The sequence below is a fragment of the Hyphopichia burtonii genome (assembly GCF_001661395.1).
Source record: "Hyphopichia burtonii NRRL Y-1933 unplaced genomic scaffold HYPBUscaffold_7, whole genome shotgun sequence".
NCBI lineage: Eukaryota > Fungi > Ascomycota > Pichiomycetes > Serinales > Debaryomycetaceae > Hyphopichia > Hyphopichia burtonii.
Window position 1 is genome coordinate 277798 of NW_017963734.1, and position 11580 is coordinate 289377.

Below are 11580 nucleotides of genomic sequence, written 5' to 3' on the forward strand. Positions count from 1 at the left end.
ACTACCACTACTATTACAACTACCACTACTATTACTATTACAACTACCACTACTATTACAACAACTATTACAATAACTACTACTATCATTGTGAAAGCACAAATTCTCCGACCAATTCTTCTTTTGTTGGCCATTTCATGTTGTTCTTTTAGGCTTTCCTTCCCAGCTGATGTCTCTTTATGACCTTCTATTGTGTCCAGAGTCGTCTTTTGTATTTTTTGCCAACTTTTTTTTTGTTTTGTTAGTGTTTTTGCCTTTTTTTTTTTTGTTTTGTTAGTGTTTTTTGCCTTTTTTTGATTTTTTTTTTTTTTTTTGCAAAAATTGGTGTTGAGTCAAAAGCTTTTGAGATTTTTGGTAGACACAATCCTTTTTATAAAACTACCCTTCTTTTTATAAAGAGAAACCAACTTCTTTCCATCACTAATCCATCAATTAGCTTCATTTGTCTTGGTTGGATCTGGTTTACTTGGTTAATTATTCGTTTGGCTACATCGGAGGAAGGTCCGTGCATATCCAGCTCTTTTTAAGTTTTGGATTTTGTTCTTTTTGAAAGAGCGGTTAACTTTGTTGGAAGCAATCACAATAGTGGCTTCTATTTGTTATAGATCGTTGCATTGATCATATATATGTATATATCTGTCAGGATACATGTCGTCGTATAATTATAATATCAATAGACATAGTTCTGTTGGAGGTAGCTGGCATTTACCTCCTCCGCAAGGATACGCTGATCAGCATCAACAACACTCACCACAACACCCACCACAACATGCTTCCCAGCATTCAGCAGCCAATCCGGGTCCAGCTGCGGCGGGCCCGGGTGGTCCTGGTGCAATTGCGGGTTTTAGAAACCCCTGGTACTCTCCTACCCAGTCGTCAGGAAGTCTAATACCCCCTTCATCATCTAGTTCTGCTGGTTCGTCCAACTTATCCCAATCCCCCACTAAAAACTTGGCCGGTGGCCCTCCTACCATACCGCTATTGCACCAACAGTCGAAAAGGATGTCTTTTGCCAATCAGCTTCCAACTACTTATGAGTACGATGATCAGCGTCAAGCCAATGTCGCGCCCCTTATTCATCCTCCCACCCGTGCTGATAATCCGTTCAATCAATATTATACTAATCAGGAGGTTACTTTGGGTGGGGCGGACCGTCGTATGTCCGCCGCCGTCGATACCTCTTATTATTCCGGTTATAATAATCCTTATATTGCTGGTGGGGCGGCTATTGGTGGTGTTGCTACTGGATCCAATAATGCTTCTCAATTATATTTTCAACAACAACATCAGCAGCAGCAGCAGCAGCAGCAACAACAGCAGTTGGGTAGTCCTGCCCTGGCAAGAAGATCGTCGGTCGCTCTTGGATCGAACTTCCACCATCAGCCCCAGTTTCTTCCTCCTCAGCTCCATCATTCCCCTCAATTCTTTAATTACTATAACTTACCTAGGCTTGGTAGATCACCTCTGATTGTCCAATACCAACAATACCAACAATCTTTACAATCCCAGCGATTGACTGGTCGTAGAAGACCGGCTCCAAAAGCTACCAAAGTTCAAAACAAATATAGTTTAAAACCAAAAGTTCATCAACAACCAAAGTATCGTCGTTGTTCGGTTAATTCGATCCATATTTCTCCAGTGAATGCATTATCAGTTTATCTTACTGAATCTTATAGCATATGCCAGCCGAAAAAATTTCAATATTCCAAATCAACTAATCCAAAGAGAGTTTTAACAAAACCTCTGGAACCAAAGTATAATAACGGTTATGATAATGTCGATAGTGATTATATCTTATACGTAAATGATATTTTAGGTACCGAAGAAGGTAGAAAATACATTGTATTAGATCTTTTAGGTTCAGGTACTTTTGGTCAAGTTGTTAAATGTCAAAATTTATCCAATCAATCAGTTGTTGCAGTTAAAGTTATCAAGTCTAAGCCGGCTTATCTAAATCAATCATTAACAGAAGTAAGATTATTGGAATATCTTAACCAAAATAGTAATGGTAAAAATTTTATTAGCTTATTAGATACTTTTATGCATAAGGAGCATTTATGTCTTGTTTTTGAATTATTGGCTTCTAATTTATATGAACTTATTAAACAAAATCAATTCCATGGTTTAAATATGAAATTGGTAAAATTACTTACTAAACAACTTTTGGAATCGGTGGCTCAATTGAAAAGTTTCCAAATGATTCATTGTGATCTAAAACCGGAAAATATCTTATTATGTCAACCTGATAAACCAGATATAAAAGTTATCGATTTTGGTTCTGCTTGTTTCACAAGACAAACGGTTTACTCTTATATTCAATCAAGATTTTATAGATCTCCAGAAGTCATTCTTGGTTTACCTTATACTGAATCAATTGATATGTGGTCTCTTGGTTGTATAGTTGGTGAATTATTCCTTGGTTTACCAATGTTCCCCGGTATATCAGAATATAATCAAATTTGGAAAATTATTGATATGTTGGGTTACCCTCCTCGTCATATGATTGAAGTTGGTCGTAATTCTTTAAATTTTTTCAATAAAATCCCTTCGTCTGATCCTGAGGGTAAACCAACCTATAAAATTAAAACTCATGAAGAATATGTTCAATTTTTAGCTTCAAAAGGTAAAGAAGATAACATCAAGAAAGAACTGAAAAATACAAACTATTTTAAGCATCGCCTATTAAAAGATATCATCCTTAATTATAAATTACCTTCAAGAAAAATGACAAATACAATGATTGAACGTGAGCAAAATGATCGTTTATTATTAATTGATTTCTTAAGTAAAGCTCTTAATTGGAATCCTTTAGAAAGAATGACTCCTCAAGAAGCTTTGAAACATCCCTTTATTTCGGACGTCCAAGCAAATTTTGCATCTTAATGACCTTGTTTCTTCATTACTTACATTATTATTTTACTTTTCTACGATTTCAATTCATTACTATTCAAATTTAATTTTTAATTCTTCATGATATTTTTTTTTTTTTTTTTTTTTGCCGTTTTTCTTTTAATTTTTTTTTTTTTTTTTTTCATCTTCACATTTCCCGTGTTCAGATTAACCGGACCCTGTCTATTACATTAGCAAGACATGTCCTATTACTACTTAATATTATCATAAATTCAATAAAGAGTATTTTGTAACTTTTATTTATTACCCAATATATTTAGTCGTGTGCCACCGGAAACCATATTTCTCAACGAACAAAACATGAAAAAAGTTGAAGTTAAACAGAATAACAACTTCCATTAGGGTATTCGATCTTTCAATCAACAGTTAATTCGTATAAAGACTACTTGATAATAACCAATTTAATACATAACGGTTTGGTGGATCTTGGGTCTCTGTGTTTTCCTATTGTTTTGCTGTGTTTCTATTACTTTGTTTTACTTTTTTTTTTTGTCCAAAACTGAAAATTTTATATATTTGCATAATCAATTACTTTAACTAAGAATGAAAGTCAGTACCAGTGCCTTGGGGGTTAGAAGAAGAAAGCCCACCACTCAGAATATCGATGATGAAGAAAATGCCGCCACTTTAAAGTTGGGACCGGAGTTTCAACTCACGCAAATCACTAATAGCGGAGATGAAGAACAATTAATAGCATTAAACTTGTCGGAGGCAAGACTATTAATCAGAGCAGCTTTGAAAGAGCGTAAAAACAAATCAACAGTTGACAACTTCGACGATGAGGATGAAGAAAATGAAAAAGAAGATGAAATAGCTAATATGGAATTAGCAGGTCCAAATTCAAATGAAATAATGCATAAGACCCTTAATTTCTTATCGAATTTTGCTAGATTCAAGAATTCTTCCTCAACTGAAACCGTTGAAAAGTTATTAAATGATTTTAGCTATCAAGCCTCAGAGCCTTTACATCCTTTTGAGTTGGCTCAATTAGGTACTCTAGAATGTGAGGATGCTGAAGAAGCTAAGTCTTTAATCCCAAGTTTGTCTAACAAAGTTTCCGATGTCCAATTACAGACATTATTGACTGAATTAAGAAAATATCAAACTTTGTCATGAACTAATTATAATTTTTCTTTAAATTTCCATTTCATTTCTTTCATACTTATTTTTTAAAACATCTTTAAAGCAATAAAACTGTATTATACTTTCTCCATCGAAAGGGCTTCGTTATTATGGTTATTTGTAGTTTTATTTGGTACTCTGTCGTAGTTTTTCATTTCATGTTCTTCTATTTTTTATCTTTTTAATTTTTCTGATTTTTTTTTTTTTTGCTCAGAAATGAAAAATTGAAAGACAAGTAAAACTAGCCAACCGTCCTTATAACTCTTCGACTAAAGAAATAAAAATGGATGACGATGAACTATACGATGAGTTCGGAAATCTTATAGGTGATCCATTCGACTCGGACGCTGAATCCTCCAGTGACGAAAGAGAGTCAATTCATAATTCTAAAAGCGATGAGGAACGAGATGCTCAACACAATGAAGATGGCATGGAAGTAGATAGTTCTACAGCATTGGTGAAAACAGAACCAAGTCAAGTGTCACTCTCTTTGAAAAACACTTTCCAACCGGGTGTGGAAACTATAATAGCAAAGCCATATGAAGAAGCAGCCGATGAACCAGTTCTTCAGCCAAAGATTAACAAGAAGATCAAGGTTGACTTTACAGATAATATGGACAATGTGCAATCTTTAGATGAAAAGCTACAGGCCTTACCTACATTGAACTATTCTCGTCAATACATGGTTGACACAATGAAACTTACGGAGAGAATCAGGAATGTTGCAATAGTTGGAAATTTGCACTCAGGTAAAACTACCTTTATTGATAACCTTGTTTTGGATACACATTCTCCTTCAATCCAACAGGGTGTTAATATGAAAACTTTGAAGCCGTTACGCTTTATGGATAATCATAAATTAGAAATATCTCGAGGTATATCTATAAAAAGCTCGTCCATAACTTTGCTCTTACCTGATTCAAAAGACAAATCGTATGTTTTCAATTTGATCGACTCCCCGGGACATCCTAATTTCTCAGATGAAGCTTCGGCTTCAATTCAAGCAGCAGATGGTATTCTTTTGGTAATTGACATTTTGGAAGGAATTACTCCGAGAGATAAAGAAATAGTATCAGAAGCATTGAGGAATGACATACCGATTACCGTCTTACTTAACAAGATTGATAGATTGATACTTGAACTTAGGTTACCTCCTTTAGATTCCTATCATAAAATTCAATACACTCTCGATGCTCTTAATTCTTTCATAAACGAAAATGAATATAGTGCAACATATTCATGGTCGAAGATAATTTCCCCCATCCACGATAATGTGATATTTGCATCATCAAATCAGCGATTCTCCTTCTCTATAAGCACATTCGCTCAGCTATACATCGAAAATCACTCTTTGGGCCATGTTGATAAGGAAAATTTCTCTAAACTTTTATGGGCCTCTTATTACAATCCAGAAACAAAAAAGTTTTCTAAAACGTCTGAAAGTGGAAACCTTCCAAGGTCGTTCGTTCATTTTATTCTCGAGCCAATATATAAGATATTCACTTATACTTTGACAACTGACACATCAGGTGAATATTTGTCTGATCTTTTATGGAACAATTTTGGAATTACGTTACCTAAAAGTCTGTTCAAACAAGACTCTCAGATACTACTACGTGAAGTACTTCTGAAAGTTTTCCAAGGATCAAAAGATTTTGTTGATGTCATGAAGAAGATTCCATGTCCCGAAGAAGCTAAAAAGTATAAACTATCTAATTATACTAACGCTAGTAATGAACAGTTAGTGGCACATATAATAAACTTAACTGAATCGGCAGATGCTTCAAAATTCTACGCTTTTGTCAGAGTCTACCTGGGAACTCTTAAAGTGGGTTCCAAAGTTAAAGTTCTCGGTAGAGGCTTTGAAAATGACGATGAAGATTTTAAAGTTGAAATCATTGATGAAATTTATATCCCTGGAGGAAGGTATAAAGTGCTTGTTGAAGAAGTAGGGCCTGGATCTATTGCAATAGTTGGCGGAATTGATGCGATAGTCACTAAAAGTGCTACAATTTGTGATTTGAGTCAAAAAGCTGAACATGCTGTTTTATTCAAGCCTTTGGACTATTCGGAAAAATCTGTTTTTAAAGTTTCTATTGAACCTGAAAATCCCTCTGAATTACCTAAACTTCTTGAAGGTCTCAGGAAAGTCAATAAAGCATACTTGAGTGTTGTGATAAAGGTGGAGGAAAGTGGTGAGCATATTTTACTAGCACCAGGTGAATTGTATTTAGACTGCGTTCTTCATGATTTGAGGGTGTTTTTCACTGATGACTTGGATATTAAAGTTAGTGATCCAGTAGCGAAGTTTAGTGAAACCTGTATTGACACATCTGTTACCAAAATTTCTGTAAAAGCACCTTCTAAAAAATATCAAATATCGGTTATTGCTGAGCCAATGGATACCAATGTTGGAAAAGCTATTGAATCAGGAAAACTTAATCTCTCGGACCCTATTAAAACTACCTCAAAGATTTTAAGAAAAGAGTTTGGTTGGGATGCACTAGCTGCCAGGTCTGTTTGGAGCTTTGGGCCATTTGACAATAAGTACCCGAGCTTGTTGATGGATGATACTCTTGAGGGCGAAACTGATAAAGAGCTACTCTACTCTGTCAAAGACTTAATAAATACTGGTTTCAAACTTGGGATAAATGAAGGACCATTGTGTGACGAACCAATTCGAAATACCAAGTTTAAAATATTAGACGCCGTATTAAATGGTTCCGAAATAACTAAAGCTGGTAGTCATCTTATTCCCATGACTAGAAATGCAGTACATACGGGTATGCTTACTGCAACCCCTCGATTACTTGAACCTATTTACAGGGTAGATGCTACGTGTAAACCGGTTGCACTTTCAGCCATTAAAAGACTATTGAGTGATAGAAGAGGTGATATTGTGAATAAGTCCGCTATCCCAGGGACACAATTGCTTCAAATTGAAGGATATGTCCCAGTCGTCGATTCAATTGGTTTAGAGTCAGATATAAGGTTATATACTCAAGGTCAAGCGATGTGCTTTTTGACTTTTGAAAAGTGGGACCTAGTTCCTGGTGATCCTTTGGATAAGGACTGTTATCTTCCATCCTTGAAACCTGTTCCGAACGAATCGATTGCTCGTGACTTTGTTATGAAGACTAGAAGAAGAAAAGGTTTGAGTGGTGAACCTAATTTGCAAAAATACATCGATCCTGAGCTTTATGGAAAGCTTAAGGACAGTGGTTTAGTTAATTAAATTATTGTATTATTTCATTCTTTAAATTGTATATTATCATTAAATATAGAGTTTTCTTTTACTTGTTTCTGTATAATAATTTTGATTGTAACGTTCTTTTCTACCTGAACAAAACTTATAGTCATTGTCAACCTTTTATTCATTCATTTAGCTAACTACATACCTATATACTCGTTTTTTGTTTTTTGTGGCCTTCATTAACATCCTCTTCGAATTCTATGCTACGCTTAGAGGATAACCTCAGCTCGCCCGGATCATTTAAATCTTCGATATCGTTGAATCCTTTGCCTGAGTTCACAGATTCCGCTAACTTATTAAACTTGGTTATAAATCTTCTTTGAGTAGATACTTCCAAAGTCATTCTAGGAGGTACTGAAGTATCATCTTTGGAATTCACCTTGAGTGACATAAATGCCTTAACAAAATCCCAAATTCCAATATCGCGTGAATATATGTTGTCTTCAGTTATAGATAAATTACCAAGCTCGGGGATGATTAGAATCAATTCCTCATTTTCTTCAAAATTATATAAATCCACTAAATCCTCATTATCTCTTAAAGAGCCAAAAAAATCATCAGTTGACTGTCCTAAAACTGATGAATCATCAAATAATGCAACAAGACCTTCTAAGTCTAATTTTGTAGGTTTGTAAAAAGGAATCAATAAATAGTCATCCCCCGATATGCGAATAAATATTGGTATAGGTATGTCTTCAAGGCTATTTTTATCTTTATTCTCTTCCATAGGTGGTGCAGTTGATTCTTCTATGGTTATTACATCATTTGAGATATCGAATTCATTGGTCTCATTATTCTTCGAATACGCAATATCATCTTGATTTCTTTCACTATTGCCATCATTCTTTCGATCATCAATCACACTGTCCTCATTGTCTAATTTGTTTGTTGAAGTATACAATTGGTCTTTTTGGGACTCGTCCTCTTCTAAATTTGGTATTTCATCTTCGCTATTTAATTCATCCGAGCCGAATTCAGAACCTAAACCTTTCTTGAAATCAGTTTCCCCGATTTCTTCGAGATCGTCTTCTTCGTCATTTGCACTATTATCTTGGGGATTGGTTTGTTCAACTGTATCATCGTTTTTTGCCAACTCAAAGTCATCCTCGTGGTTTTCTAAAGTTAAACTAGAACTAAGGTTTATTGCTTGGACATCTAAATTAATGGACTTGGTGTGCTCATTATTGTTATTACCAATGTTTTTATTACTTTCTTTACTATTTATATCACGGTCACTCTCTATTGACTTTTCATCGTCGTCTTCATCGGTTAATTCTTCTAAATTAATGACTTCTTGATGACTGCCAGAATCATCTCCTAGATTATGGTTCTTAGTATCAATTTTATTACTTACCTCCATCTCCTGATACTCTTCTCTTGGGTTTTCTTCATCGCTTGTTAGGTTGAGTATCTCTTGTTCCTTATCCCTTGTTTCTTTATTGTCTTCTTCACTAAATCTTTCATTATTGGACCCAGTCGCGGTTGGTTGACTATTTATCTCTATAACCTCTGAATCTTGGCTTGCAACACTATACATACTGGTGAATTGTCGATTGTCCCCTTGCAATTAAGTCAAATATAAAAAGATTGAATATAATTTTTTTGCAAAGGAATTTCCTTGTGAGTTCATTGATCAGTTAAATCGTTTTAAAAAAAAAAAAAAAGCCTGCACGCAACTATAAGCCCAGGTCTTACACATATAAAGATTGAAAAATTAGTATATTTCTTTATTATTGATACAAAGTTATTAAACTAAATATTAGTGGGTTCGGAAAATGAATCAGAGAATGTGGAAGATCTATTATGGAGAAAGACATCTACTAGTCAAAGTGATATACGAATAGTTTACAGTTTGATTCCAACCTCTTTCTTCTTGATCAATCAACTTAAGGAGCCCAAACTTTAAATGATTGGGGAGCTTCAAGAGATAATGGGATAGCATTATTATTTTTGTTCGTTTCGGTAGTTCCATTATTTTTGTTATTATCTGAGCCGTTTTCTGGAGTATTATTCGATTCATTAGTGTATAAGCCATGAGAAGTGGGTTTATAGAGTAAAGATTGAACTTCTTGTAAGATACCTGAGACATTTTCTAAGCCTGGTGAATCTGAATTCTGGATTAAGGAAACAGCATTGCTCAACTTTTTGGTGATATTTATGGTAGATTTAGCTAAAGCCAAACGATCGATAAAGACTTCTTCTTGTTGACGAGCCAACTGCTTCTTTTCACGTTCATAGACTCTTTCCAATTCAGCAACTTTTTGAAGTTTGATATCAATTTTAGACAACTCGTTGTTGATGAGGGTCGATGTTAATCTATGCATTTCACGTTCTTCGTAATTTGCAAACAAATGACTTCTGGCACCGACAAGCCCAAAAGTAGCAGCACTCGAGTCTTTCAAAATATCAGGTTTTTCTTCTTGTTTTGAATCAGCTCGTGGCTTTTCTTGTTCTTTTTCTTGTTCTTTTTCTTTTTCTTCTTCTTTTTCCGTTTCTAGCCTTTCTTCTTCCGGCTTATCATCGGATTTTCGCTGTTCATCGATTTTAATTTTATCATCTTCTGCCTTTGACTCATCTTGATTTTCCGGTTTGTCATCTTGGTTTATAGCATCACCATTTTCCTTTGGAGATGTAATATCCTTTTCATCCGACTCGACATTGGGCTTCTTATCGACATCAACAGAAGTGTTAGAGTCTATTTTCACGCCATTAGAAGATCCCGCTTCTTTGTTGTCATCATTTTCATTTGAATCAACCTTTGCTTTAGATTCAGCTTCGAGATTTTCGTCACCATAAATTTCTTTTATTTTTGAGAAGATTGAATCATCAATAACTTTTGAAGCAGCTTTTGTGGCCGCTTTGGCCACGTCAGAATCAACTATTTGAGTTAAAAAGGTCAAATTATTAATGACCGGATTATCAACTGCATTAACAGGAAAGTTTGATGCGAATTTCAAGATACCATAATCTTTTTCATTTAGATTACCAAAACCATCTTCAATTGGTAATTGTAAAAATTTTAGTATACATTCTTGAGGAGTTTTAGTACCGACATTTTTAGAAATTTTATACCAATCATTTGGATGTTGTTTAATTGAAAGAACCAATTTTTTCATTTCTTCATCGTTCCAACCATCATTTAAAAATTTTCTCTTTTTATTGAGGTGATCATCAGCATCATTATTATCGTCAATAGAATGGGTTAATTTTGATTTTTCTTGAGGAGGAGATTGTAATTGAGTACTTTGATTAGATTCTGGTTTAATTAAATTCTTTAATTTTGCTATATCAAGGTTATCCATTGAAGGTTTAAAAGTATCAAAAGGAAATAAACCTCTTGGAGTATCATATTGAACATGATAATCACCAGTATAAGGTAAGCCAACTGATGAACCATTTGGCAATTTTTCAATTGCATAACCAGGTTTTAATTGAGGATTAACTTGATAATTTATGAGGCCCCATTTATTTAAAAATCTATGAACTCTCATCAAAGTACCCACATCACCAACCAAATTACGACGACAAGAAGTCAAGGTCAAATATTCATTTGGATTTAATCTATAAGAATTGATCATAAAGTTACGATAATTTGCATAAATTTTTGGAGATTTTGATGGATGGTTAGTTGCAAAAAATTCAGGTAACGATTCACGTTCAATTTGATGTATTTTTTTCATATTAAACCAGCTTGAATAAGAAGGTATGATGATTGAATGCGTTTGTCTAATACGGGTTTTCTTTTTGAAATCTTCTTCTTCTTCAATTAATTTAGCATTTTCTTTTTCTTCTTTTTCCAAACTTTCTTGTTGTTTAGCAACTTCTTCAGCCGATAAGACATTTAATTCTGGCTCTTTTTTCAAAGGGGGTTGATCAACGTCTTGATTTTCTGTTGAAGTTTCAACAACTTTGGGTTCGATTTCTTTGACCTCTTTTGAATCCGCCATCTCGACGTCACCATTAGATTCGTTATTTCGTTGTATCAATTTTTCCAAATCTAATTCATCTTCACTCAAGTCATTGGAGTCACTTTTAGAATCAACATCCATGTTGTCATCATTGACAAGGGTGGCCACGTCGTCGGTATCTTTATCATCTTTTGCTTCATTAACTTCAGCATTTTCCTCTTTTTCATTTTCTTCAGGTTTTTCCTCTTCCTTTTCTTCCTTTTCTTCAGGTTTTTCTTCTTCCTTTTCTTCCTTTTCTTCCTTTTCTTCCTTTTCTTCCTTTTCTTCCTTTTCTTCAGGTTTTTCTTCTTCCTTTTCTTCCTTTTCTTCCTTTTCTTCCTTTTCTTC

The 11580-nt window shown here is 34.4% G+C and overlaps 5 protein-coding genes across 5 annotated transcripts; 3 read left to right on the top strand and 2 right to left on the bottom strand.

Annotated features, from left to right (window-relative positions):
• Positions 1 to 648: 648 nt before the first annotated feature.
• Positions 649 to 2883, top strand: YAK1 (serine/threonine protein kinase; the record flags this gene model as incomplete). Its single annotated transcript, XM_020223679.1, has 1 exon — positions 649 to 2883. The coding sequence occupies one exon, from the start codon at positions 649 to 651 to the stop codon at positions 2881 to 2883; it is 2235 nt and encodes a 744-aa protein (XP_020074567.1).
• Positions 2884 to 3262: 379 nt separating this feature from the next.
• Positions 3263 to 4096, top strand: RPB4 (DNA-directed RNA polymerase II subunit). The gene has a single exon (XM_020221726.1). The coding sequence runs from the start codon at positions 3454 to 3456 to the stop codon at positions 4024 to 4026; it is 573 nt and encodes a 190-aa protein (XP_020074568.1). The 5' UTR covers positions 3263 to 3453; the 3' UTR covers positions 4027 to 4096.
• Positions 4097 to 4282: 186 nt separating this feature from the next.
• SNU114 (U5 snRNP GTPase) lies at positions 4283 to 7267 on the top strand (the record flags this gene model as incomplete). The annotated part of the gene is made up of 1 exon (XM_020219844.1): positions 4283 to 7267. The coding sequence occupies exon 1, from the start codon at positions 4316 to 4318 to the stop codon at positions 7265 to 7267; it is 2952 nt and encodes a 983-aa protein (XP_020074569.1). The 5' UTR covers positions 4283 to 4315.
• A 119-nt stretch (positions 7268 to 7386) lies between these two features.
• On the bottom strand, positions 7387 to 8883 carry HYPBUDRAFT_153785 (RMR1 family protein). Its single transcript, XM_020221727.1, has one exon. The coding sequence runs from the start codon at positions 8820 to 8822 to the stop codon at positions 7431 to 7433; it is 1392 nt and encodes a 463-aa protein (XP_020074570.1). The 5' UTR covers positions 8823 to 8883; the 3' UTR covers positions 7387 to 7430.
• A 166-nt stretch (positions 8884 to 9049) lies between these two features.
• Positions 9050 to 11577, bottom strand: HYPBUDRAFT_128246 (uncharacterized protein). The gene is made up of 3 exons (XM_020219389.1): positions 11316 to 11577; positions 10042 to 11042; positions 9050 to 9924 (listed from the first exon to the last, which is right to left on the bottom strand). Exons 1-3 carry the CDS (start codon positions 11332 to 11334, stop codon positions 9172 to 9174), a joined length of 1773 nt encoding a protein of 590 aa, XP_020074571.1. The 5' UTR covers positions 11335 to 11577; the 3' UTR covers positions 9050 to 9171.
• Between the last annotated feature and the right edge of the window lie 3 nt (positions 11578 to 11580).